At 46.7% G+C, this 23,276-nt stretch overlaps 1 protein-coding gene across 2 annotated transcripts in view; it reads left to right on the top strand.

Moving 5' to 3' along the window:
- Nucleotides 1–22,356, top strand: part of ATP7A (ATPase copper transporting alpha) — a 36,417-nt gene extending 14,061 nt beyond the window's left edge. Inside the window, exons 6-25 of one of the 2 annotated variants that reach the window (XM_078380674.1) lie at nucleotides 329–553; nucleotides 1,360–1,520; nucleotides 3,039–3,200; nucleotides 3,936–4,012; nucleotides 4,337–4,562; nucleotides 5,001–5,234; nucleotides 5,436–5,527; nucleotides 5,951–6,078; nucleotides 6,254–6,408; nucleotides 6,829–6,963; nucleotides 7,478–7,672; nucleotides 7,846–8,028; nucleotides 8,802–9,015; nucleotides 9,525–9,671; nucleotides 10,477–10,619; nucleotides 11,139–11,342; nucleotides 11,666–11,783; nucleotides 12,347–12,449; nucleotides 13,533–13,965; nucleotides 19,608–22,356. In XM_078380674.1, the coding sequence (XP_078236800.1) occupies nucleotides 329–553; nucleotides 1,360–1,520; nucleotides 3,039–3,200; nucleotides 3,936–4,012; nucleotides 4,337–4,562; nucleotides 5,001–5,234; nucleotides 5,436–5,527; nucleotides 5,951–6,078; nucleotides 6,254–6,408; nucleotides 6,829–6,963; nucleotides 7,478–7,672; nucleotides 7,846–8,028; nucleotides 8,802–9,015; nucleotides 9,525–9,671; nucleotides 10,477–10,619; nucleotides 11,139–11,342; nucleotides 11,666–11,783; nucleotides 12,347–12,449; nucleotides 13,533–13,809 (3,179 nt within the window). In that variant the 3' untranslated portion in view covers nucleotides 13,810–13,965; nucleotides 19,608–22,356. The remainder of the gene's footprint in view (nucleotides 1–328; nucleotides 554–1,359; nucleotides 1,521–3,038; nucleotides 3,201–3,935; nucleotides 4,013–4,336; nucleotides 4,563–5,000; nucleotides 5,235–5,435; nucleotides 5,528–5,950; nucleotides 6,079–6,253; nucleotides 6,409–6,828; nucleotides 6,964–7,477; nucleotides 7,673–7,845; nucleotides 8,029–8,801; nucleotides 9,016–9,524; nucleotides 9,672–10,476; nucleotides 10,620–11,138; nucleotides 11,343–11,665; nucleotides 11,784–12,346; nucleotides 12,450–13,532; nucleotides 13,966–19,607) is intronic. The other variant, XM_078380673.1, reaches the window with a different exon arrangement.
- Nucleotides 22,357–23,276: the final 920 nt, after the last annotated feature.

The following is a 23,276-nucleotide window of genomic DNA, read 5'->3' as shown; positions in this document are numbered from 1 at the left end:
GATAGTCCTTGAACCAGAACCCTCGAGACCCTTCTTTCTATTTGGTGTTAAAGCTCTGATGAACTTGTTAGAGCCAAGCATTAACTGGAGACCACAATATGAATTGTAATTTTCCTGCAAGGAATATGTGGGACTTGTAGCTTTATCTGCTTCCTGGGATTCAAAGTGGCGAGACTGAGTTGGAACAGGATTATGTTTTTTTGAACTAGGAATGTTTATATTAGGAGATTTCCCTCATTGTGAAATTGATGACTTTACTGTCTCAAGAACTATAGTAGTTTGAAAAGCTTTTAAAAGCTATTTTACGGTAATTGTCTTCTGTTCTCAGTACCAGCAAGCACAGAACCTGTGGTTTTGATAACTCAACCATCACAGGGGAGACTTGCAGAACCTCAGGATAAGAAATTCTCCAAACTGGAAGCCTCCTCCAACTTGTCGCCCACCCATAATAAGCAGGATGCAAAGGCACCATCGAAATGCTACATTCAAGTCACAGGCATGACATGTGCTTCCTGCGTGGCAAATATTGAAAGGAATCTGAAGAGAGAAGATGGTGAGAAATATTCTTAAAAACCAAGCTTAGGGAATTGCTTGGGCAGTCCCTTTGGGTAAAGGTGCTGACTTCGATGGGGTTTGTTTGTTTGTTTGTTTGTCAAGGATGGGGAGGGTGTGGTGTTTGGGATGGTGTTGAGAGACAGTGATATAAGTAGCCTTTGGTAGGTGAGTAGCATTCACATTTCACAATATTCAGACAATATCGACTTTAAAAGTTAATGGGTTCCGTTTCTTCCTCTTTGCTGCTCTGGTGGCTAATGACTTTTCATGCAGAAGTCCAGTCTTTCAGCGTTTTGGATTTTATGACTATTGCTACTTGATGTTTAATTGATTTGTGATTTAATTCTCAAATAACTGACTGCGCTCTTCAGAGTGCTTGATTAACATACACAGTGTTCAGATAGCCTAAAAAGAAAAAATAATAATCTCTTCGTGTTTGTGAAACTACAAAAACCGTGTTCATTCACCCATTTTGTATGTTAACTCAGTTTACATTATGGAAGTACTTATTTACTCATTCCAGTATTTGTGTCTTGCTTTTATTTGCCAGTTGTAAACATGGTAAGGGAAAGGTCTTTGTAACTGTTGCAGATGGGTCTCTTTTTATGAAAAATAATCACATCCTTTGGTTCTTGCAAGTTATGTCAACCAGTGTTCCATTGTTGCTGTTCTATTCTAGTCTTAATACAGATATATTCACCTAGGTCAGTCCACTATATATTAAACTCTATATTGCAGAATATATCTTTCTGTATGTTATACATTTGTCACTAAATGTTACAATGTACGGCTCTGTGTTTGTAGGAATATGCACTGTACTTGTTGCCCTCATGGCTGGAAAGGCAGAGGTGAGGTATAATCCTGCGATCATCCAGCCACCAATGGTAGCAGAATTGATTAGGGAGCTGGGATTTGGTGCCACAGTCCTGGAAAACTGTGATGGAGATGGCTCCCTTGAACTTGTGGTAAGCAGATCAATTAAACAATTAAAGCACCTGGCATGCAACCTTTTTCAAAAGTCAATGTGTGTGTGTGTGTGTGTGTGTGTGTGTGTGTGTGTGTGAGAGAGAGAGAGAGAGAGAGAGAGAGAGAGAGAGAGTATTGAAAACTCTTCTACCTCATTTAGAGTGGTCCATCTAACTGTTCCTTTGAGAGTTCTAGTAGGGCTGCAAAGATTTCGAGCCAGTCTTCTAAAGCTTAACTTTGTGATTCCCCTTAAAAATGTGGAAGTGCATCAGTTGAATCGCAGGTGGATCTTATGCATGTTTACTAGAATATCTTGTTGAGTCCAGTGGTGCTCACTCAAGTATGTATAAGATTTCAGCCACTGGCCATCTCACTTTTCCTGTAAACAGTGCAATTGTCTCTTTTTGGCTTTTACAAAGTATTCATGTTTTTAAAGGTCAGATTACATCTGTTCGGCTTTTCTGTGCTTCCTTTCCCCCAAGTTCAGCAGCGTCTGTGCTAGACCCAATTGTGCCTTGTCTTTCATTTTCGTTTTCCCCAGTATTGTTACTACAGACTTCCATTTCTATGTGCTTTCTTTTGCTGTGTCCTTCTTCAACTTCTTGTTAAAAAGGAACATTGAACCTGGGTCTTCCCGGCAGGGTCCGACAGCTGATTGTTTATGAAAGGGTGAGACAGGAAGCTGAGCTGTGACCAAAGAAGCGGTCAGCTGTTGAAATGCAAGGGCACGGGGGTCAAGCACACACAGCCATCGTGCTGAAGCTGAAACATTGTTAAGATTACCTGTGACCCTCTCCAGGGCCTAGATAAGGAAGGCCCTGGATAGTGGGATACAGGGAGCTGGTGACAGTCAAGCTTTCCTATGCACATTTTTATTCTGTTGTGGCTGTGTATGCAAAGCCTTGCCACTGTGAGTTAATCCCAATAGGGTTTTATGACGTGTCAGCAAAGGCAGTTAATAGCATGCATGTTTTTAAGAACCAGCAGCCCGAAGTGGCCTGTTTGGGAAAGGCAAAGGGTACGACTGAGGAGCAGGATGAGACCGCAGTCCCGAGCAAAATACATTCTCTCCCACTTCCCTCTGGGATGGAAGCTCTTGTTGGCACCAGAGAGAGGGGGGTCCTCCTGAATTTGGTTTTTTATTTTGGTCCATTGGGACCCCAGGATGCCAGTGGTGGCAGGTGGCAAACTGGCAGCTATTGAAATATCTCGTCAGAAGGGGCCACAGTTTTTAATTGGAGGTTGGCGTATCTGATCCGGAGTCTAGTGGACCCGCAGCACTTTCTGCTGTCCACGGAGCTTTGGATTCTTAATGCATGTCTTGATTTGCAAAATTGGTTTTCTGTGCTTGTGTAGCAGTACCTGAGGGGTGTAAAAGTGAAAACAGTGCAATAAAACAATTATAGGATCAATACTGAATTGGTTATGTTTACACTAAACTTCATTATTTATAATATACGCAGAACTATTCCTTGGGCTACGCTCTGCAAACCATTAAAACTTCTTTTTTTCAATAGGTCAGAGGAATGACATGTGCTTCCTGTGTCCATAAAATAGAATCCACACTGATGAAAACGAAGGGGGTTCTGTACAGTTCAGTGGCTCTCGCCACCAACAAAGCACACATTAAGTATGATCCAGAGATAGTCGGTCCTCGCAATATTATACGGATCATAGAGGTAAGCGTCCTGATGAATGCTGTTTACATTGGTTTCTAAAAGTCCATCTAGCTGAAAGCGAGGGGCTCTCCAGGAGAGAATGAACTCTGGGCAAAGGGGTTGGGGGGCAGTTTCAGATGATTGTTGTTTGCTCCGTGAACCCTCAAGATGCCAGCATTGAGGCCGTTCTGGCATCCATGCTTTTCTGTTTTGATTCTTTGCTTCTTCCTCTTGTGTACTTATTGCATGAGCTGCATCTACACTCATGTCCCACCCATGTTTTATTTATTATTTTATTGGATTTATATCCCGCCCATCTAGACCAATGGTCTACTCTGGGCGGCATTACAATTTAAAAACAATAGAACCAATAAACATGCAAAAATCCAAGATGTAAAAATGTAAATATTAAGATAAATATGTTTGCAGCTGCTGCCGTTGCTGCCAGTGGAGTTCGGCAGTGATGGCAGCCAGAATGGGTTATGCATTTTTTAAACCTAGTTTCCCACTTACCGCAGAAATTCTCACGTCCACATTGCTACTGTGGTGTCTGTGTGCAATGGTCATTGGAATCAGTCTCCTGGTCACATCCAAGTCTCTTAAATCTCAGATTTAGATGTCAAGCTTATGCACTGGGTTTTGTTACATTATATATCTGTGATGGTCAGAATGGAGATTTGCAGGACCTGCTTTGTTTTCCTCAAAAGAACTGAGGTGCAAGCTTTTCATGCTGAAATGAACATATCTCCCTTTTAGGATTTAGGGTTTAATGCTGAATTGGTGAAGAAAGATAGATCTGCAAGCCACCTAGATCATAAACAGGAAATAAGGCGGTCAGTATTATTATTTTTTTAACTCTATGCTGAAATTTCATTTGAAATTATGGAGAATCTAGTATATAATTTTGTTCACAAGGGCCAGTAGTTATACTCTTAGCACGTTCAGTGTCAAATGTAGTAGCTGATATTCTTCTGTTTGTATAGTTGTTCAATTTTGAACTTCTATAGTAGCACCTTTGACACCTTTGGGTTTTGTTTTACAAAGTCCACGGAATACTTCTTGCCATGCCCAGAGCGCTAGATGCTAGAATGCCACTTCAAGCTTTGCATGATTTCCCTCATTGTGGTGGGTTTCTCAGCGATCTCTTGTTATTTTAGATGGAAGCGGTCCTTCCTTGTCAGCCTGTTTTTTTGCATTCCTGTAATGGGGCTCATGATTTACATGATGGTGATGGAGAGCCACATGTCAGCTATGGACAAGGCCGTAAACCTGACCAAAGAACAAATGGAAGCCCATCATTCGTCCATGTTCCTGGAGCACCAGATCCTTCCCGGGCTCTCTGTGATGAATTTGCTTTCCTTTGTCTTGTGCGTCCCTGTTCAGGTGAGTGGAAGAAGAATATGGCCATGCCAGTGTTCCTTTGAGAGGGCTAAGAATGGCCCCCTGGATGTGGTTGTGCAGGATCTCCCAGGATTCCTGGCTGTTGGCTGGCCCTGCTGACCGCAGGGCATGTCCCAACCTTTGCTTCACTTTGGATGGACTACAGTTGTACAGCAAAAGTAAAGGTTTAAAGCCTTTTTGTCCCTGTTTGAGAGGTTTCTTGAGGCTGGGCCTCTGTAGGATTTTTCTGGGTAGCCTGGCATCTTTTGTCTGAGTCTGGGTCAGCCCCCTGACAGGGGAGCATTTCTTGAACGCAGTGCAGGAAAAGAGAGGAAATGCAGATCCGCTCTGGTTCTTCATCATGGCTCCTTTAAAGCCCGGTTCAGCTTTTTCTGGGTTTTGGTACGGAATAGCATTGAGACCCTTTCCTCCCCCTTCCAGGTCATTGGAGGCTGGCATTTCTACATCCAAGCATACAAAGCCCTGAAGCACAAGACGGCCAACATGGACGTCTTGATTGTCCTGGCCACCACCATTGCCTTTGTCTATTCCTTTGTGGTGCTTCTGGTGGCCATGGTCGAGAAGGCGAAAGTCAACCCGGTGACGTTCTTCGACACGCCGCCCATGCTGTTTGTGTTCATAGCCCTGGGGCGGTGGCTGGAGCATGTCGCCAAGGTAAATACCTCTCTCTCTCTCTCTCTCTCTCTCTCTCTCTCTCTCTCTGTGTGTGTGTGTGTGTGTGTGTGTGTGTGTGTGTGTGTGTGTGTGTGTGTGTTGGTTGGCTGTCACCATGAGCTTTTGTTGCAGAAAATGTGTAACATGGGAATAATGTCTTACGATGTGAATGTAAAATGCGGTGGCTTTTCCCCCCTCTAGGGTAAAACATCTGAAGCCCTTGCAAAGCTAATTTCTCTACAAGCAACAGAGGCCACTATTGTGACTTTAGGCCCAGACAACATCCTTTTGAGGTATTTTGTGGAGTTTTTAAAAAGCCTTTTTAGGTGGAGGGGCAACACTGAAACATTACTTGTTCTGTCCTTGCTGATTTCCATGGGCTCTTCCTGTCGCCGTCCGTGTGTGTTGCACTTAACGGAGTGAAGGAAGTGAGCGGCCAGCCCCTTTGTGGAAACCTACAAAGAACTGGCCATCCAGCCTTTAAGATCTAGGGAAAGACGAAGCCAGGGCGCCAGCAGGGCAAAGCAGGACCAGGCAGAGGTTCAGTTGCTCCTCGTTGAGCTCTGTCTTGTAGAAGGGCCGGGATTGAGGACATGGGTCAAAACCTTTGCGGAAGAGGAGGGTTTTGAAAGCAGACTTTGGAGGGGAAGGTCACATGATGTGCAGAAAAACCCAACTGCACGGCTGACGGTTGGCTTTCCGTATCCTGTTCACAGTGAAGAGCAGGTGGATGTGGAACTGGTCCAGCGGGGAGACGTTGTCAAAGTGGTCCCAGGTGGCAAGTTTCCAGTAGACGGCCGTGTCATTGAAGGGCACTCCATGGTGGACGAATCTCTCATCACAGGTAAGCTCTATGCGCACGCGCACAAGTTCCCATGCGTGTGCCTGTTTGGAGGCAAACCTTTCCCTCGGGGAGGGAGTGGGCAAGGGAAGGGAAAGGCGACTTGTGAGTGTGGGGTTAGGAGGAAAGGGGGCAAGGGCAGGCCCTCTGATACTTTGCTCTCCTTCCGTTTTCTCAGGGGAAGCGATGCCCGTCACAAAAAAGCCCGGCAGCACCGTCATTACAGGGTCCATCAATCAGAATGGGTCCTTGCTGATCTCCGCCACACATGTGGGCGCTGACACCACCCTCTCCCAGATTGTCAAGCTGGTGGAAGAAGCACAGACCTCCAAGGTAGACGCGGTGGGCTGCCTGAGAGAGGAAGAGAAGGTCTCCTCCTGCTTTCTTGGGTCAACTCTATGTCTAGGTTCAAAATCCCCACACACTGATGTCAAGAGTCAAATTGATTAGAAATTGCTGATAATTTCCAAGCTTCTTTTTCCTCATTCTGGGCTTCGGTATTCCAAAACTGAAGCCCTCTAATTTGGTGAAGTCAAATACTGTTATAGCAAAACTCTTAGAAGACTTTGCATCAGAATTTTGAAAACTGTCCTCAGGGATTTTTAAAAAGCACAGTTTCTAAAGTCTGTTTCCTGTTTATTACAAATGTGTAGGCAGTAGGCCAAGACCCAGGGCCCAAACACCTCAATGCTCATGGAATCTGTAAGAAGTAACATACTTTCTTTTCTCTCTTTCACCCTTTCTTGTTTATAGGCTCCAATTCAGCAGTTTGCTGACAAACTCAGTGGCTATTTTGTTCCTTTTATTGTTGGTGTTTCTGTGATAACCCTTATTGCCTGGATTGTAATTGGATTTGTTAATTTTGAAATCGTGGAAACCTACTTTCCGGTAAGTTCCTAATAATTCTTCTTCTGACATTTTTCTCAAGAAATGTCCTCTAAAAGCTGTTTAATTTACAAGCTTTCCTTCCTAAGATTTACCTCCCTAATGCAGCTGTCATGGGAAGTCATTGTTCTGCTTAGCATACAATAGGCCAGCCCTTTATTTAGAGCTTCCTAATGCATCTAAATGAGATGGAGGCCAGCCAATGGGATTCTGGGCACTATGGTTTGAAAAGTAACTTTTTCTGGCTCTGGCTCTTGCCGTTCTATGCCAATTCAGGCATGGCCCTAAATTATAGCCTGCAAATCCATGTTCATCTTTGGTATTCTTCTGTACCAGCCAGTTGTACAGTCGGATGTTCTGCCGAGAGGTCACATTGAAGCCATAGCTGAGTTTCCCTGAACATGCCTCGGTGTGGTGCTGGAATTGAGCTGATACGAGTGGCCTGCCAGTTCAGGATTTGTGAATGAGCCTCTGCTTAGGCCTGGCGTCCTTTTTTCTTCTTCTTTATGACCCACAGGGCTACAACAAGAGTATTTCCAAAGCTGAAGTGGTGATCCGCTTTGCGTTCCAAGCCTCCATCACGGTGCTGTGCATCGCCTGCCCTTGTTCCTTAGGACTGGCCACGCCAACTGCCGTGATGGTGGGCACCGGCGTGGGAGCCCAAAACGGCATCTTGATCAAAGGCGGAGAGCCTCTCGAGATGGCGCACAAGGTAACGAACCTGACGGGTTTCTTTCGTCCCTTCCCGTTGAGCCTGCGCAAAGGCCAGGAGGGCTGTGGTCCATGGGGTGACGAGACTCTCCCGCCTCGGCTCAGAATTCCCACTGTGTATCCTGCCCCTTCCTGAGGGTCTGTCCCCTAATGTGGGGCCGTGTCTTGCGGCAGGTGAAAGTGGTGGTGTTTGACAAGACGGGGACCATCACCCATGGGACCCCCATGGTGATGCAACTGAAGATGCTGGTGGAAAGCAACCGGATCCCACGCAGTAAGATGTTGGCCCTGGTCGGGACTGCGGAGAGCAACAGCGAGCACCCTTTGGGAGCAGCTATCACAAAGTACTGCAAACAGGTAGAGGATGTTTTGCATCGTTCAGACAAAGCATCGAGAGAGTCCTTGGCCAGATGCTTGCATACTCTGGTGGACCTTGGCGGTTTGGGCCTTTCAGTTGCGCAAGCGAAGTGCCTCTTTTCCTTTTACTTATTATTTCCAGTTCATCTGACATTTCAAAAAAGCTATAAAATTCTCATGGTCACCTAGGTAGTTAGTACTGGTTCCCAGTTGCCTCAAGTGGGTTTATGACTGGGAAGTCATGTAATGACTAAAGAGGGAGTGACATATCCTGCCTTGAGCTCTTTGAGTGAGAAAGCGGCAAATAAGTACAAATCAGAAGGCTGGCTTTGAAATGGGCCAAGCAGGGCTTACTGATGAGGCCCAGTCAGTGATCCTGAACCTCTTGCTTTCCTTCAGTCTTAATGCAATGTGTCGGATTACTGTGGAAAATGACAAGGGGAGGGAAGGTGGCTGTGAGCTACTTGGGGGAAAAAGGGGGATAACCATTTTAACCCCATGTCAGGGTTAATGTACCTGTTAATGTCCATACACGTCTTTGTACTTAATTCCGAATGGTCTAGATTAACATACTGATTTTCTGAAGTGTCTTGTCTGTTACTCTGATTTGTGAAGATTAGGAAATATGTCGTTTTCAAAAAAAATGTTATTTTCTCACCTTACCAAGTTGCAATCTCAAAAGTTGGAGATGGTGCTTTTCTGTAAGGTGAGCTTTTTCCAGCCTAGGGCCTTCGGTATCTTTCAAGCCTCCGTTGACTTTTCCTTCTCTTTAGGAATTGAACACAGACACCCTTGGAACCTGCACTGATTTTCAGGTGGTCCCTGGTTGTGGCATTCGGTGTAAAGTCACCAATATTGAAACCCTCCTAAGGAGCAGAAGTGAGACAGTCGAAGAAAACAATGTGAGAAACGCAGCCCTTGTCAGCATTGATGAAACGGCTGCGGAACAGACACAGCCGGCCTTGATTATTGATGAGCAGCTGCCAAGTAAGTGGAAAGGCAGGAGTCGCATCCAACGGATGCCTGGTTTGTGGCTCTCCTTTGGTTCTAGGAGTTGGGGTGGTGGAGGAGGAGGAGGGAAGAGCTAGCAGAGGCAGAGCCTGCAAATCCATGGCGGACAGAACAGGGCGCTGGCTTTGGATAAAAGCCAAGACATTCATGGGGGAGAAGGTTGTGCCGCGCTTCTTATTGGGCAGGATCGCTTCATTCCACAGGTTGAAAGGGGATGTGTGGAATTTATTTGATGATGGGAATAGAATTAAACATGCCATTACCCTAAATGTGAAACAACACGGTCCCGTTGAAATTGCACCACATCATTCTTTGCTCATGTAGCTTGGATGCATGTGTGCTTGTTCTGGATAACGCTGACCACACACCTAGTCTCCCTTGCGGTGGTCTACTTAAGGATGAATCACAGTTCCAGCAAACGTAAGCATGCCTAAGTGGCACTATTACTTATTTGGAGCATAAGGGCAATCCTGTTTTCTTTTCAGCCGCGTGGAATTCTCGGAAGTATTCCGTTCTCATTGGCAACCGGGAGTGGATGTCCAGAAACGGCCTTCTGGTCAAAAATGATATTGATAACACCATGATTGAGCATGAGCGTCGAGGGCGCACGGCTGTTCTTGTGGCCGTGGATGGTAAGTTTGGGGCTTGGTTTATGTATGAAGTTCTCAGTGTTTTAGAGTGACAAGATGAGGCGGAATGCAGGCAGAGAGGCTAAGTGGGAAACATTTGTATATGAAGCTGTCGTGTCGGGTAGGCATTTTTCTGCTGCTGTGTTTTTCTGTTGAAAAATTCCAGCTCCAAAGATACATTGCATACAATGAGTGGCCTAATCAGTGTACACGTCATGGTGGCGGTGGCGTGCCGTCAAGTCAGTTCTGGCTTACGGTGGCCCTTGTCAGCCTTTTCTAGGTAGAGAATACTCAGAAGTGGTTTCCCCTTCCCTTCTTCTTCCAAGGCTGCTCTAGGATGGTGCAGCTGGCCCAAGGCCACCCAGGCTGACTGTTCTACTGGGGTGCTCAGAGACCTAATTCACTGGGCTACTGAGTGTGCTTTATCCATTGCATCCCAACATGGAAATGATCAGTTCAAGTGTTTCTATTGAAATCTGATGAGATGTGTACAGCACCTGTAGATCAAGTGGGGTACTTCTAAAGTTTTCTGCACTGAGCTTGCATGCCAAACATGCTAAATCAGATATAAGCAGGTTTAGGACATGGGGGGGGGGAATCTGACTGGAGTTTTATCTATGCCTGGGAAGAGAGGGAGGGATAGAAAGGAAAAGAGGAGAAATAAGAGAGGGAGAGCGAAAGACAGAGAGGTAGAAAAAGAAGGAAGGGAGGGAAGGGAGGGAGGGAGGGTCTTTTACAAACAGATTTTCTGTACCCTCCAAAAATGGAGGCGATGATTCATGTTCCTGGGTTCTTGATGTCTGTCTAGGAGAACTCTGTGGCTTGATAGCGATCGCTGATACTGTGAAGCCTGAAGCAGAGCTGGCGGTCCGTACTTTGAAGGCAATGGGTTTAGAAGTAGTTCTTATGACCGGCGATAACAGCAAAACGGCTCGGTCTATCGCCTCTCAAGTAAGTCGCTCTACCTTTTGGATTCCGTTCATGGTCCTAATACCTGCAGAGACCAAAGCTATCGAATGATAGTTTAAGAAATAAATGGGTGCAGTATGTGTGAGATGCAAAGATGGTGGAACTGACCATGTTTTCTCAGACATCTGGTTCCTGTTCGTTGGTTAGGCCGTGAAAGCATCACACCCACCTACCCACCTCTGTATGCTAAACTCCAGTTCAGGAAAATCCATTCAGATAACTGTGAGCTCCTGAATCGTTATGTTACAGGTAGCCTCGCAGTTCAGCCTCACCACTTCACACGCCTAAGCTTCTTGAATGCGCAGGTTCTCGTGTAGGCCTGGAACCCTTGTTGCCGTTTAAAATGTTGATTTACATACTTCAGGCCAAACCGTCTTGTTTTAGGAGAGTCCTGATTTTACCAAACTGCAATAGCCCTTTATTCCGTGATTCCAGACAATTCTGGCCCTACGGTTGCTCTGGAGCCTTCTGACGGTGGCTTCGCCCTTGCTTTCCGTCTAGGTTGGCATCACTAAAGTGTTTGCCGAAGTGCTTCCCTCCCACAAAGTTGCCAAAGTGAAGCAGCTGCAGGACGAAGGGAAGCGGGTCGCGATGGTGGGGGACGGGATCAACGACTCCCCCGCCCTCGCCATGGCCAGTGTTGGGATCGCCATCGGCACCGGCACGGATGTGGCCATCGAAGCGGCGGATGTTGTTTTGATCCGGGTCAGTGGTGGGATTGGGCCCACGGGGGGGGGGGGAGCTGGTAAGAGAGGTTGTGCCCTGCTGGTAGGTGGCTGCTTTCTGGCTTTTGGAAGCATAAGGCGGGATGGGATCTGTGCCTTTAGCCCTGGTATCTGGACTCACACTGAGCCCCGAAGTGGGAGCTTCGTTGGGCTAATTGCCTGGAAAGTTGGGCCTCTCTCTTTATCAGGGGATGGCTCAGAAGCGCCCCCTCTTTGGCTTGGTCCAATTTAGAAACTGAAAGCAGCCTAGAGTCGGATCATCATCCTTGGCTAACATGTCTTAACAAATGCTTTGTTTGCCAGAATGATTTGCTGGACGTGGTAGCCAGTATCGATCTGTCGCGGAAGACGGTCCGGAGGATACGAGTCAACTTTATCTTTGCTCTCATTTACAATCTTGTGGGTGTTCCTGTGGCTGCGGGTATGTATGTACTGTATGTAACTCTGTTTCCCTGAAAATAAGACCTAACCTGAAAATAAGCCCTAGTATGGCTTTCAGGATGTTCGTAATATAAGCTCTAACCCTAAAATAAGCCCCAGTTAAGTGAAATCCCACCTGCCACCATTGTGCAGCAACCAGAAGATGACAGGACTGTATTTGAATAAATGTAGATTATTGTACATGAAAAAAAAAACATCCCCTGATTTAAGAAGAGAAGGCAGCCAATGACTCCTTTAATTCAGGCCTGATGTTTTGAGTGGGTTCCATAACTGAGATGCCTGTTTCACATTCTCCCAAGCTTAGTTTCATGTGGTTAGTGGTGGCAGGGGGGCAATACAACAAGGCCTATGCGAAATATCTTAGCTTTGGGCCCAGTGCAGAGAAGACAAGGTAGTCTGGGAGCTTGCTAGTCCTTAAGCAAGCCTCTTTCCTGTATGGCTAATAGTAATTAAGAGTCAAGAGATGCTTTGTCCTTCCTGCATCCATAATTACGTCTGAAGGTCTGAGTGTGGTGCTTCAGTGACAGCCAGTGTCCTCCTTAGGTGTGTTCCTTCCCATCGGTTTGGTTCTGCAGCCGTGGATGGGCTCGGCTGCCATGGCAGCGTCATCTGTGTCTGTCGTGTTGTCTTCTCTGCTGCTGAAACTGTAAGTATAGCACATGCCCGCGGGCAATTTATCTGTTGTTCTTTTTTTTAAAAAAAACGTATGCGTAAGAATATATAAACAGCATCTGTGTTTTCATGGGCACACAGCCCAGTATTTGACTTACAAATAAGCCCACAAGAAGAAGTGTCATAGTAAAAAGAATTGGAAAATGTGCCAGTCTTGGCTACAAACATCCTTCTAGCTGCCCCTTAAGAATTCAGAGATACTGAGTCGGCACACACACACACACGCGCGCGCACGCGCGTTGACCTGTGAGAGAGTGCCCTTGAGATGTAAACTTTTCCACGAGTTGCTGTTTCACAACTTTTAATAAACAGAAATAAATGCCGCTCAATTTCCCTTTGGCTGCGGTTTGCATTCTGGCAGTCAGAGGTTAAAACAATGCTAAGCTTGTATGGTTTAGATTAAAATGAGCTCCCAGAGAAAGAAGATCCGGGGATGATGAGAATGCTGTTGTTGGATGAATTATTTTCCGAATTTCTTTAAAAACAGATACCTCAGAGAAGAGTGCTAGATCGCTCAGCGGTTTAGGGGTCTGGTTTCAGAGCCAGAAGTTGAGAATTGGGTTCCTCCCGGGGCCTCCTTGGCCATGGCTGGACTTGATCATGATCCCTTCCCACTCTGCAGTTCTGAGATGATGATCCTTCTCCTGCTAGAGAGCTCAGAGAGTTAAATATCTGGCTGCAGAGCCAGAGGTTGGGGGGCTCAGGTCCCCCACAGGGCCTTCTGCCAGTAGAGCCAGCCTGGGTGGCCTTGGGCCAGCTGCACAGCCCTAGGGCGCCTTCAGAAGAAGGGAATGAGAAATCACTCCTCTGCACTCTCTGCCTAGAAAACCCTATAACGGGGGTCACCATAAATCAGAACTGACTTGGCAGCACATGATTTTTATTTATTATTAAGACAAGAGAGCCTGGCTGGGTAGCTGAGTGAGTTTGGCTTGAGATCCAGAGGTTGGGCGTTCGATTTGTTGCCCCTGTGCCAGCCTGTGAGACCCTATCTGAAGCAGAGAGAGAGAGAGGATAGGTTCTCATTTATTCCAACCCTGCCTTACACCCCGTTTAGGTACAGGAAGCCTACTTGTGAGAAATACGAACGGCGTGCCAGTGCTCACGTGAGACAGAAAAGCCCTTCGGAGATCAGTGTCCACATCGGGATTGATGAAACGGGGCCAGGGTCCCCCAAACTGAGCCTCATGGACCGCCTTGTGAACTACAGCCGGGCTTCCATCAACTCCCTCCTCTCGGACAAGCGCTCCCTCAGTAGCATCATCCTCAGCGAGCCTGACAGACACTCCCTCCTAGTTGGGGACTCCCGGGAGGAAGATGACACGACGCTCTGAAAGACTCCCCCACCCCGCATTCCCCCATGGAGTGGGTGAAATCCTTGGTCGCCAGGCACTGCTCTGTTCTGGAGAGGGACCCGGCTGTCCCTCCCTCAGTGGCTCTTCAGGCTGAGTGGAATGGGGTGAATTTTTTTCCCCCAAAAAAAGAGGTAGGTGGTGTGACAAACCCAGACCTACTGGGATCTATCACACAGTTACTAAGCTGCCACCAACCATTCCCTATAATAAGTCACACAGACCAGGGATGGATTTTTAAACAATAAAAGAATAAGGTTTATTTTAAATACAAACAGGGTAAATAAAACAATCAGGTGAATAAAATAAAGTAACGTGGCTTATTCTCACACACACAAGCATACAGTTTGGTTCACCTAGAACCTTTAACTTAAAGCACAGACCCTGAACCCATCAGTTCTGGCTAACCAACAGACCCCTGAACCTTTCAGGCTGGTACTCTGACACACAGTAGTACCCTGTCAGACACCCAGACTCCCACAACAGCTTCTTCTTCCCCAGCTGCTGCTTCGTCCCAACCCAGTGTCTCACAGTCTGTCTCAGCATCTCCCTTCACCACACAGGCATCACATATTTATACAGTACAGCCCCTCCTCCTGATGTCCCGCCTTCCACTCCCCATAGGATGGAACTTTCCCTCCAAACCCATGACAGACAGGTAACATCAGTGCTGTTATGTAACACCTCCCCTCTTTATAAGTTGTTTTGTAGGGGGAAAGCTAACGTGCTTTTCACAAAAAAACAACCTGTATAAAATACACAAAAACAGTTATACATACCATATTATACTTACTCATCCTTACACTCTAAGTTAACCATAGCAATTATGCATTTAAACATTTACCATATACATTACATCAATTTACCTTTATTCATACAAACCAATTCAAAACCAGGTACATTTTAACTTTTTGTTTTCATTATATACATATAGTCCATGTTCTTTCGCCGTCTTCATTCTTCAGGTCTTCTTGATAAGGCGTCAGCAACACAGTTCACTGACCCTCTGACCACCTTCACTTCAAAGTCATAGTCCTGTAGGTTTAAAGCCCACCTCATAAGTTTGCTATTGTGGGTTTTCATTGTCTTTAACCATTGCAATGGTGAATGGTCAGTACACAGAATAAAATGTCTTCCCCAGATGTAAGGCTTGGCCTTCTGGATCGCGTAGACTATGGCCAAACACTCCTTCTCCACGGTTGCCAAATGTCTCTCACCTTTTTGAAGTTTCCTACTCAGGTAGGACACTGGATGTTGGTCACCATTCTCATCCTCCTGGCACAGAACTGCTCCTACCCCGCTGTTAGACGCATCGGTGTAGATGATGAACTCCCGGTCGAAGTCTGGAGCACGCAGGACTGGATAGTTGATTAACGCCTCCTTCAACCTCTGGAACGCCGCCTCACAGTCGCTGGTCCACGGGATGCGGTCATCAGCCTTCTTCCTCGTCAGATCGGTCAGCGGAGCCGCAATCTCGCCAAACCTCGGGATGAACTTTCTGTAGTAGCCCACCAACCCAAGAAATGATTTGACTTTTTTCTTGGTGTGGGGTCTAGGCCAATCACGAACAGCTTCTATTTTGGCCTCCAGGGGTTTTATCACTCCTCCCCCTACCATGTGACCCAAGTATTTTATTTCTGGGCTACCCAGCTGACACTTGCTGGCCTTTACTGTTAGCCCTGCTGCACTTAACCTCTGCAGCACTAACTCCAGGTGTATCAGGTGATCTTCCCAGGTATTACTGAAGATCCCTATGTCGTCAATGTAGGCCACTGTAAAGTCACTGAGCCCTGCCAAGGTCTGGTCCATCAGCCTTTGGAATGTGGCTGGTGCATTTCTGAGACCAAAGCTCAGGACTCGAAACTCATAGAGACCAAAAGGGCTGCAAAAGGCAGTCTTTTCTTGATCCCTGGGATCAATTCTTAATTGCCAATATCCCTTTACCAGGTCCAATGATGAGATGAACCGACAACCCCCTATGGTTTCAATCAGGTTGTCTAGCCTGGGCATTGGGTAGGCATCAGGAGTGGTTACACGGTTTAATTTCCTGTAATCAACACAAAACCTAATGCTCCCATCAGGCTTGTCCACAAGGACTATCGGAGAGGACCAAGGACTAGAAGAGGGGACGATTATGTTCTCCCTCAGCATTTCGTCCAGCTCCTTCCGCACCTTGTCCCTATAGGGTCCCGTTACTCGGTATGGGGATACTGCCTGCGGGGGTGCATCCCCTGTGTGGATCCGATGCATCACTCCCTTCACTATCCCCGGCTTGTTGGAAAACACCTGTTGATATTTCCTAAGCAGCATGTTTAGTTCTTGCTGCCGGTCTTGGGTGAGTGCAGGACTGATATTGACCTCCTCTGGGTTGTATTTTACTTCCCCTCTACCCTCCCAGAAGGGTAATTCAGCTTCCTCACTCTCAGCTGCTTTTATAGCAAATAGAACCCTCTGTTCCCCTCTGTAGTAGGGTTTTAGGGCATTCACATGAACCACCCTCCTTGCTTGGTTCTCCTCCTGCTCTATTAGGTAGTTCAGGTCTGACATCTTGGAAATGACCCTATATGGTCCTGCCCATTTGAGCTGCAGTTTATTCTCTCTGCAGGGCCTAAGCCAAAGCACTTCCTCCCCTGGGTCAAAGCGCCTCTCTCTAGCTTTGTGGTCATACCATGTTTTCTGTCTGACCTTCTGAGCTTGCAGGTTTTCTGCTGCCAGCTCTAGATTCCTCTTTAGGTCATTCATCAAGGTGTCTATGTATGTCACAACGTCTTGTGGGTCATCCTGGGTGATCTGCTCCCAATTTTGTTTGATCAAATCAAGGGGCCCTTTCACCCCTAAGTGTGCAGCAAACATGTCAGAGTGACCCCTTTGTAAGATCATGGGGCGATACTTTTCAGGTACCACCAGCTGGCTTCTGATCCCATCTCCCCCTTTTGAGATATTCCTCAGGGTTTCTCTATATAAAATCCCCTTTTTCTCCAGAAATCTCACTGGGGTTTCAGATGTTAGCTGGGCGTCAGTCACCTGTTCAAAACACTTTTGGAGAGTGGCGTCTGCCTTTTGCTCCTGTCCAAATCTGCTGTCTGTGGTTAAGGTTTCCACCACAGCTTCTAAACTCCCCTCTGCTTCCGTCTCTGGCTCCTCATTACCCCCCTGAACTGTCCCCGTGGTGGCTTGTGAGCGTGTAATCACTAGCACCCTTTTCACATGTTCAGCCAGGTCATTTCCCACGAGCACGGCTGCTGGCAGAGTCGATGAAATCGCTAGCCGCCAATCTCCCCTCCAGCCTTGAAAGTTGACAGGTACCTCTGCTACTGGCAGAGAGATTACCTGCCCCTCAATCCCTGCCACCTTTATGCTCTCATTTGGGATTATAAACTCCCGAGGAATAATATCTGGATGGCACAGGGTTACCTGGGAACAAGTGTCCCGCAGCCCCCTATACTGACGGTCAAGTATTCCTACGTCCACCCCTGCTGTCTCAAACAACTGAGAATCTGTTTTTATCAGCAAGCAGCGCTTTACCTCCACAAGAGGACCATTTTCCTCAGCCTGATCAGCAGAGGTAGCTGTTCCAGACTGAGTAGCCATGGCAACCGGCTCCCTCAGTGACACTGAGCTTTGCTCCTTCTGGACACAGAACACAGCTTTTGGCTTGGTCCCACTAGAATTCTGAGGCACCATCCCTTTTAGCTGCTTCAATTTCTCACACTCTGAGATCAGATGACCCTTTCCCTGACAGAAATAACATTTTCTGGTGTATTTGGATTCTCTCTCCTCTTGTTTCGGTTTTCCCTCCAAATTCTGAGGGCTTGGTTTCATGCCTGAGGGCTTCCCTTCACCATGGGCCCCTCCCCCTTGCTGGCTTTTCCCTGGTCCTTGAGAGTACTTGCTGTAGGTTTCTTTGGGTTTACCTACAGATTTCCCCTCACCCAAGGGCTTTCTTATTTGGGAGATAAAATCCGCGATTTCTGCGGCTGCTGCCACAGATTTCGGTTTCCTTTCCCTCACCTGGAATTTCAATTCCCCATGCAGAACTGAATAGAACTGTTCCAGGGCTATCAAGTCTTTAAGCTGTTCATAGGTCTCTGTCCCCTCCTGCGATAGCCATTTCTCAAGCAGCCTCACCAATTGGGCCCCCACTTGGGTAAAAGTCTGTTCTGGCTTCTTGGTAAGGGACCTGAATCTTTGTCTCAGCTGCTCTGCATTTATCCCATGTCTTGCAAACACCAGTTTTTTGAACTCTGCAAAATCTTTCATCAGTTCCTCAGGCATCTCGGCATAAACCTCAGCCAGGCTACCACTGATTAAAGATCGCATGATGGTCATCTTCTCAGTTTCCCTCACTGAGAAGTCCACAAACGCTCTTTCCACTAAGGAAAAGAACACCTCAGGACAATCTCCCTTGTGGTACACAGGGAATTTCTTCAGGTCAGCCTTAGACAGTTGGCCTCCCTCAGAATCCCTATTATTATTATTGTTCTGGTTCATCATTTCCAGTTTTCTTAATTCAAACGCCATTCTTTCTTTTTCCAGAGCAATTCTCTCTCTCTCCCTCTCCATTTCCATTCTTTCTCTCTCTCTCTCTAATTCAAATTGCCGCTGTTTCTCTCTTTCCCTTTCCTCCATTTCCCTCACCCTCAGTTCATGCTGTTGGGCTATGAGTATTTTTCTGAGTTCTGGGTCTTGCTCTCCTGTGCTGTCACCTTGCACTGAGCCAAATTCATCCTCAGAACCTTGGTCAATCTGGGGGTCTTTCACTTCACTCATGTCTGCTACTTGGCTTCGAGTCAAGGGCATACCCCCCCCTCAGAACAGGCTGCTTTAAAAAGTCAAGCCTCAGAATAAAACGACCACTTTTTTCCTTTTTGCCTCAGAACCAGCTCTCCCTAGAGATTGCTGCTGTTCTTCAGCACTAAACTTGCAACAGTATCGAGTCAGAGCCTACCCCCCTCTGCTGGGCCTCTCAGCTGGCAAGCTAGCTCGCTGTTGCTACGCAGTTTTTCCTCAGCTTTTTCCCGCCAAAACTAGGCTGCCTCAGAGCACCTTAATCTAAGTCTCCCCAGTTGGCACGTTCTTCTACTAGCGCACCTCCCCGTGAGGTACACCTAGAAGATTACCTACGCGCCTCAGACTGTCCCTGACTAGACCCCCCTTGCTCTGGGCACACCTGCCAAGGCTTTGCTGGACCGCTGGACAACTGGACCAGTCGTATCCCACACGCTGGACACCAATCAATGTGACAAACCCAGACCTACTGGGATCTATCACACAGTTACTAAGCTGCCACCAACCATTCCCTATAATAAGTCACACAGACCAGGGATGGATTTTTAAACAATAAAAGAATAAGGTTTATTTTAAATACAAACAGGGTAAATAAAACAATCAGGTGAATAAAATAAAGTAACGTGGCTTATTCTCACACACACAAGCATACAGTTTGGTTCACCTAGAACCTTTAACTTAAAGCACAGACCCTGAACCCATCAGTTCTGGCTAACCAACAGACCCCTGAACCTTTCAGGCTGGTACTCTGACACACAGTAGTACCCTGTCAGACACCCAGACTCCCACAACAGCTTCTTCTTCCCCAGCTGCTGCTTCGTCCCAACCCAGTGTCTCACAGTCTGTCTCAGCATCTCCCTTCACCACACAGGCATCACATATTTATACAGTACAGCCCCTCCTCCTGATGTCCCGCCTTCCACTCCCCATAGGATGGAACTTTCCCTCCAAACCCATGACAGACAGGTAACATCAGTGCTGTTATGTAACAGGTGGTTTCTGCACTGTTTTGCCAGTATTAGCAAGCCAAGGAGAGCACGAGGCGAAGACGCGTATGTGCTGGAAACCAAATGCTGGGCAGTGGCACTCAGCTGCACTGGACATTGCTTTCTGGAAAGAGAGCCCAACTATTTAAGGACCTTATCTGGAATCATGAAGAGAGGAGCCACCAGGCATGTGGCTTTGGGCCGTGTCCTTGCAGGTAGGAGGCCGTTTAGGGTCTGCTATAAACCATGATGCTAAACCAAACCACTTTTTGCCAAACAGATGTGCCTTAGCCGTCTGACATTCAGGCTTGTTCATAATTCTTCATAAAATGTTAATGCATGTTTTCTCTGGTTCTGGAAAAGAGAGAAACAATTCCCTGGTATTCATGTGTTTTCCTCCCCCACCGAGCAGACCTTCCGATTTGTATACACTCCTCTGGGGCTGTGGGTGAGAAGGGCAGGCCTGTGTGCACGCAGCATGTCTGGGAAATCATCTGGTTCCTTTTCAGCCATGGGCAAAAATGGGAGGTCAGGGCAGCCTCTCCTCCTGCTTTACTGCCCTTGTGGGGAAGCCGCTTAAAGGAGGAGACACCCCTTTGCAGCTGTGAAGCAAGCAAGGCCGTGTTCTGTAGAGACCACTGGGCTACTTGGGACGTTCAGAGTCCTTATTCTCAGAATGCTTCTGAAAAGGAGTCTGTTGATGTCTTGTTTTCATTTAGATCCCCAGAGGTTTTCTCCCTGTGATTTAGGTGGTATCACCAGTGAGTGGTTGCTTTTCTGATAGGCGAAGTCTAATAAATACTAGATCCTGGTACCAGTCTTGCTGGCACATCTCTTAATGGTAGAGACATGCTTTGCCCCCCACTAACTGTTGGATAGCTCCTCAGGGGGTTTAGGTCTCTGGCTGCGGAGCCAGAGGTTGGGAGTTTGATTCTCCGCTCGGTCTCCTTGTCAAGGGCTGGACATGGTGATCCATTGGGTCCCTTCCGGCTCTGCAGTTCTAAGATTATTATTAAGACAAAGCACAGGATCTGACCCTGTTTTCTGTCATGTGCTTTCATATATTCACATTTGAAAAAAAAAATGTGTCAGTGCTTTAAAAAGAACTGTGTTTTGAGGGGTGAAACCCTTGGCGTGTCCACCTTTCTCATCATGTTTGCAAAGTGACTGGTGCTAGGTTTTAACCTTTGTCTGGAATCATGGTTAAAATAATCTCTAGTATAGAGTCCCTCCCCCCCCAAAGGACTTACGGTCTTGGTCTGCGCGCGCACGCGCACACACACACACACACACACACACACACACACACACACACACACACTCCCACACACTCCCACACTCCCCAGTGGGTGCCCGTTTCGTCCTTCCATTCCCACATCACTTGAGCTCAGCTCCCGCTTTTTCAAGAAAATGGCCCGGGGGACAAGCGTGGAGGAAGAGCAGCAGCTGGCAGAGGCAGGCCAGGGGCTCAACTCCTCTGGGCTTGCTGTAGAGCCCGCGGTTATGCTGAAGGGCAATGCCGAGGCTGGCGTGACTTAATTCCAGGTTTTTACGGGGGTTTGCTTGTGTTCAAAATCACATTCTTATTGTGACACTCTTTTGAAACACTGGTTGACGTCTGATATCAGATAGCCTCTGTATACCTAGAAATAAGTAGCGTATATCTGAAACTTCACGGGTCTCTAAGGATGTAGCTTCAAAGACCGCAGAGCCCTCTCGGCTGCCTAACTGCGGCTCGCCAGCTTTCCTTTCGTGTTGCCTGCCATGTGGCTTGTCCTCTTACCCGTAGGAGTCGTTATAACAGAGTGGGGAAATAGTGGGTTCCAAAAGAGGAAATGTGTTTCTCTGTCGGATCCTCACTAAACAGAAGTCACAGGAGCTCGATTTCTTCCCCTCTCTCAGGTCTGCCTTGAAGGCGTCTCTCCTGCAATCAATTACTCTAATCATGCTTCTAATATTTCTGTGAAAAGGAGTATCATTCCCTTTTCACATTTGCTCTGGGGGCACTTTCTGGTGGTATCCGGCAGATAAAGATGGGGGCCTGGTGGTTTCCCCTCAAATTCTACTCTCTCTTTATTTGTCTGGCAGCAATTCACTTTGCAGTTAAGGCCCTTCATCTCAAAAATAAAAACATTGGGTTACGCTGGATGTTGTTTTAATTCACACATCTCCTGTTAAATGGAGTAAGCCTAAAAGCAGCTTTCTTACTTCTCGTCTCCCTCTGGAATGCAAGAATGTAGGTGCAGTGGCCTCCAAATAATTTTAGTCATAATTCGGAGAAACCATCTTTGGGCTCTTTAGTTGAGAGTGGGCGTTCTTTGAGATCAAACCAGTATGAGGTAAAGTATATTTGGCTTTTCTAAAAGTATATTTTTGATTTAGACATAAGTAAACGCCAGCTTAACCCAGTTTGCAGAAAATGCCCTATTTCATCCACTCATTGTGATGTAATTAGTGAGTTGTACATCATGTAATCCTCTGAAAAACATTATGAAAGCTGATAGAGCGAATGATGGAAGTAATTTTTTTAATTGTACACCTAACATTGATAATCTTGTCTCCCCCAGCATACCGCCAACACGTCCACTTTCCGGTGGAGTGTCACCTTGATGTAGTTTGCTAAGCTTTTTCTAATATTCCTCTTGATACTTTGTGGAGAAAATTTTATACTCCGCTTTAATTCAAAAAAACCAAAATCTTTTTTTCTGTCTTGAATGTACAGTGCTCTGTAAAATGTAACCTGTCTTGTATATAGGTTTGTTTCTTGTCTTCATTGCACTTGGTTTTAAGTTAAGAGTTTTACGTTGTCATGTGTTGGTTAAAATAGTTTGGAAATCTGAGTGCAAAACAACCCCAGAACTATGCATAGCATTTACTGTTATTTATTTTTGCTGTTCTCCTCTGTGGCATTCATAGCTGATGTCTGTTTTCTGGTATTGTATCTTTAAATGACTGGGCAGATTGTACAGAGATCGAGGGCTTTGCTTCTTCCCTTCGCAGGGTTCACACCTGGCTCTTCCGGCAAGACCATTGCCAAAATTCATTGGCTGGTCTAGCCTCCCAGGCACCCCATCACGGTGAGCTAAGAGGGCCATCCTCCTCATTCTTTGAGGCACTGCAAGTCACCCGTCCCTATTTAGCTTTGTTTTTGGAAGCAGGTTTTCTTTTCTTTTTTTAAATGAAACTCCGGTGAGAGGGAGAGGAGTGCTAACGGAGGCCCTGGTTTCAAGCCATCAGCAGATTGCCCAGGCAGATTCTGCTCCTACGAGACCGTTTCTAAGTTCAACCCAGAGCAGGGGCTCCTTGGAATGTATCTCTGTAGCAGGTTGGCTTCCACGCAACTTCTCTGTATGTCCAAATACAGTGTCCTCATCACTAGGTAGACATGGCATGGAATTTTCCTATTTGCTTTTAATAAAGAGAATGGCATTTTTAAAATCCATTCAGAGCAGGGTGGTTTCTGTAGCCTTAAAGGCTGCTTTCCGTGTTGAAAAGGTGTGAAGCTTGCACGTGACCCCTTTGAATCCCAGCCCCAGAGCCAAGAGGACTCTGGGCGCAGGCTCTGGGCATTCTGGATGTTGGTCTCACCTGAAAAGGTGGCTGCTTGGTTTTGCTAGACATTGGCATCTCCGTGGGCCTCTTGGTTTTCTCTCGTCCCAAATGCAAACGTGACAT

The sequence above is a fragment of the Pogona vitticeps genome, chromosome 11, assembly GCF_051106095.1.
Source record: "Pogona vitticeps strain Pit_001003342236 chromosome 11, PviZW2.1, whole genome shotgun sequence".
NCBI lineage: Eukaryota > Metazoa > Chordata > Lepidosauria > Squamata > Agamidae > Pogona > Pogona vitticeps.
This window is presented reverse-complemented; position numbering and strand designations above follow the sequence as displayed.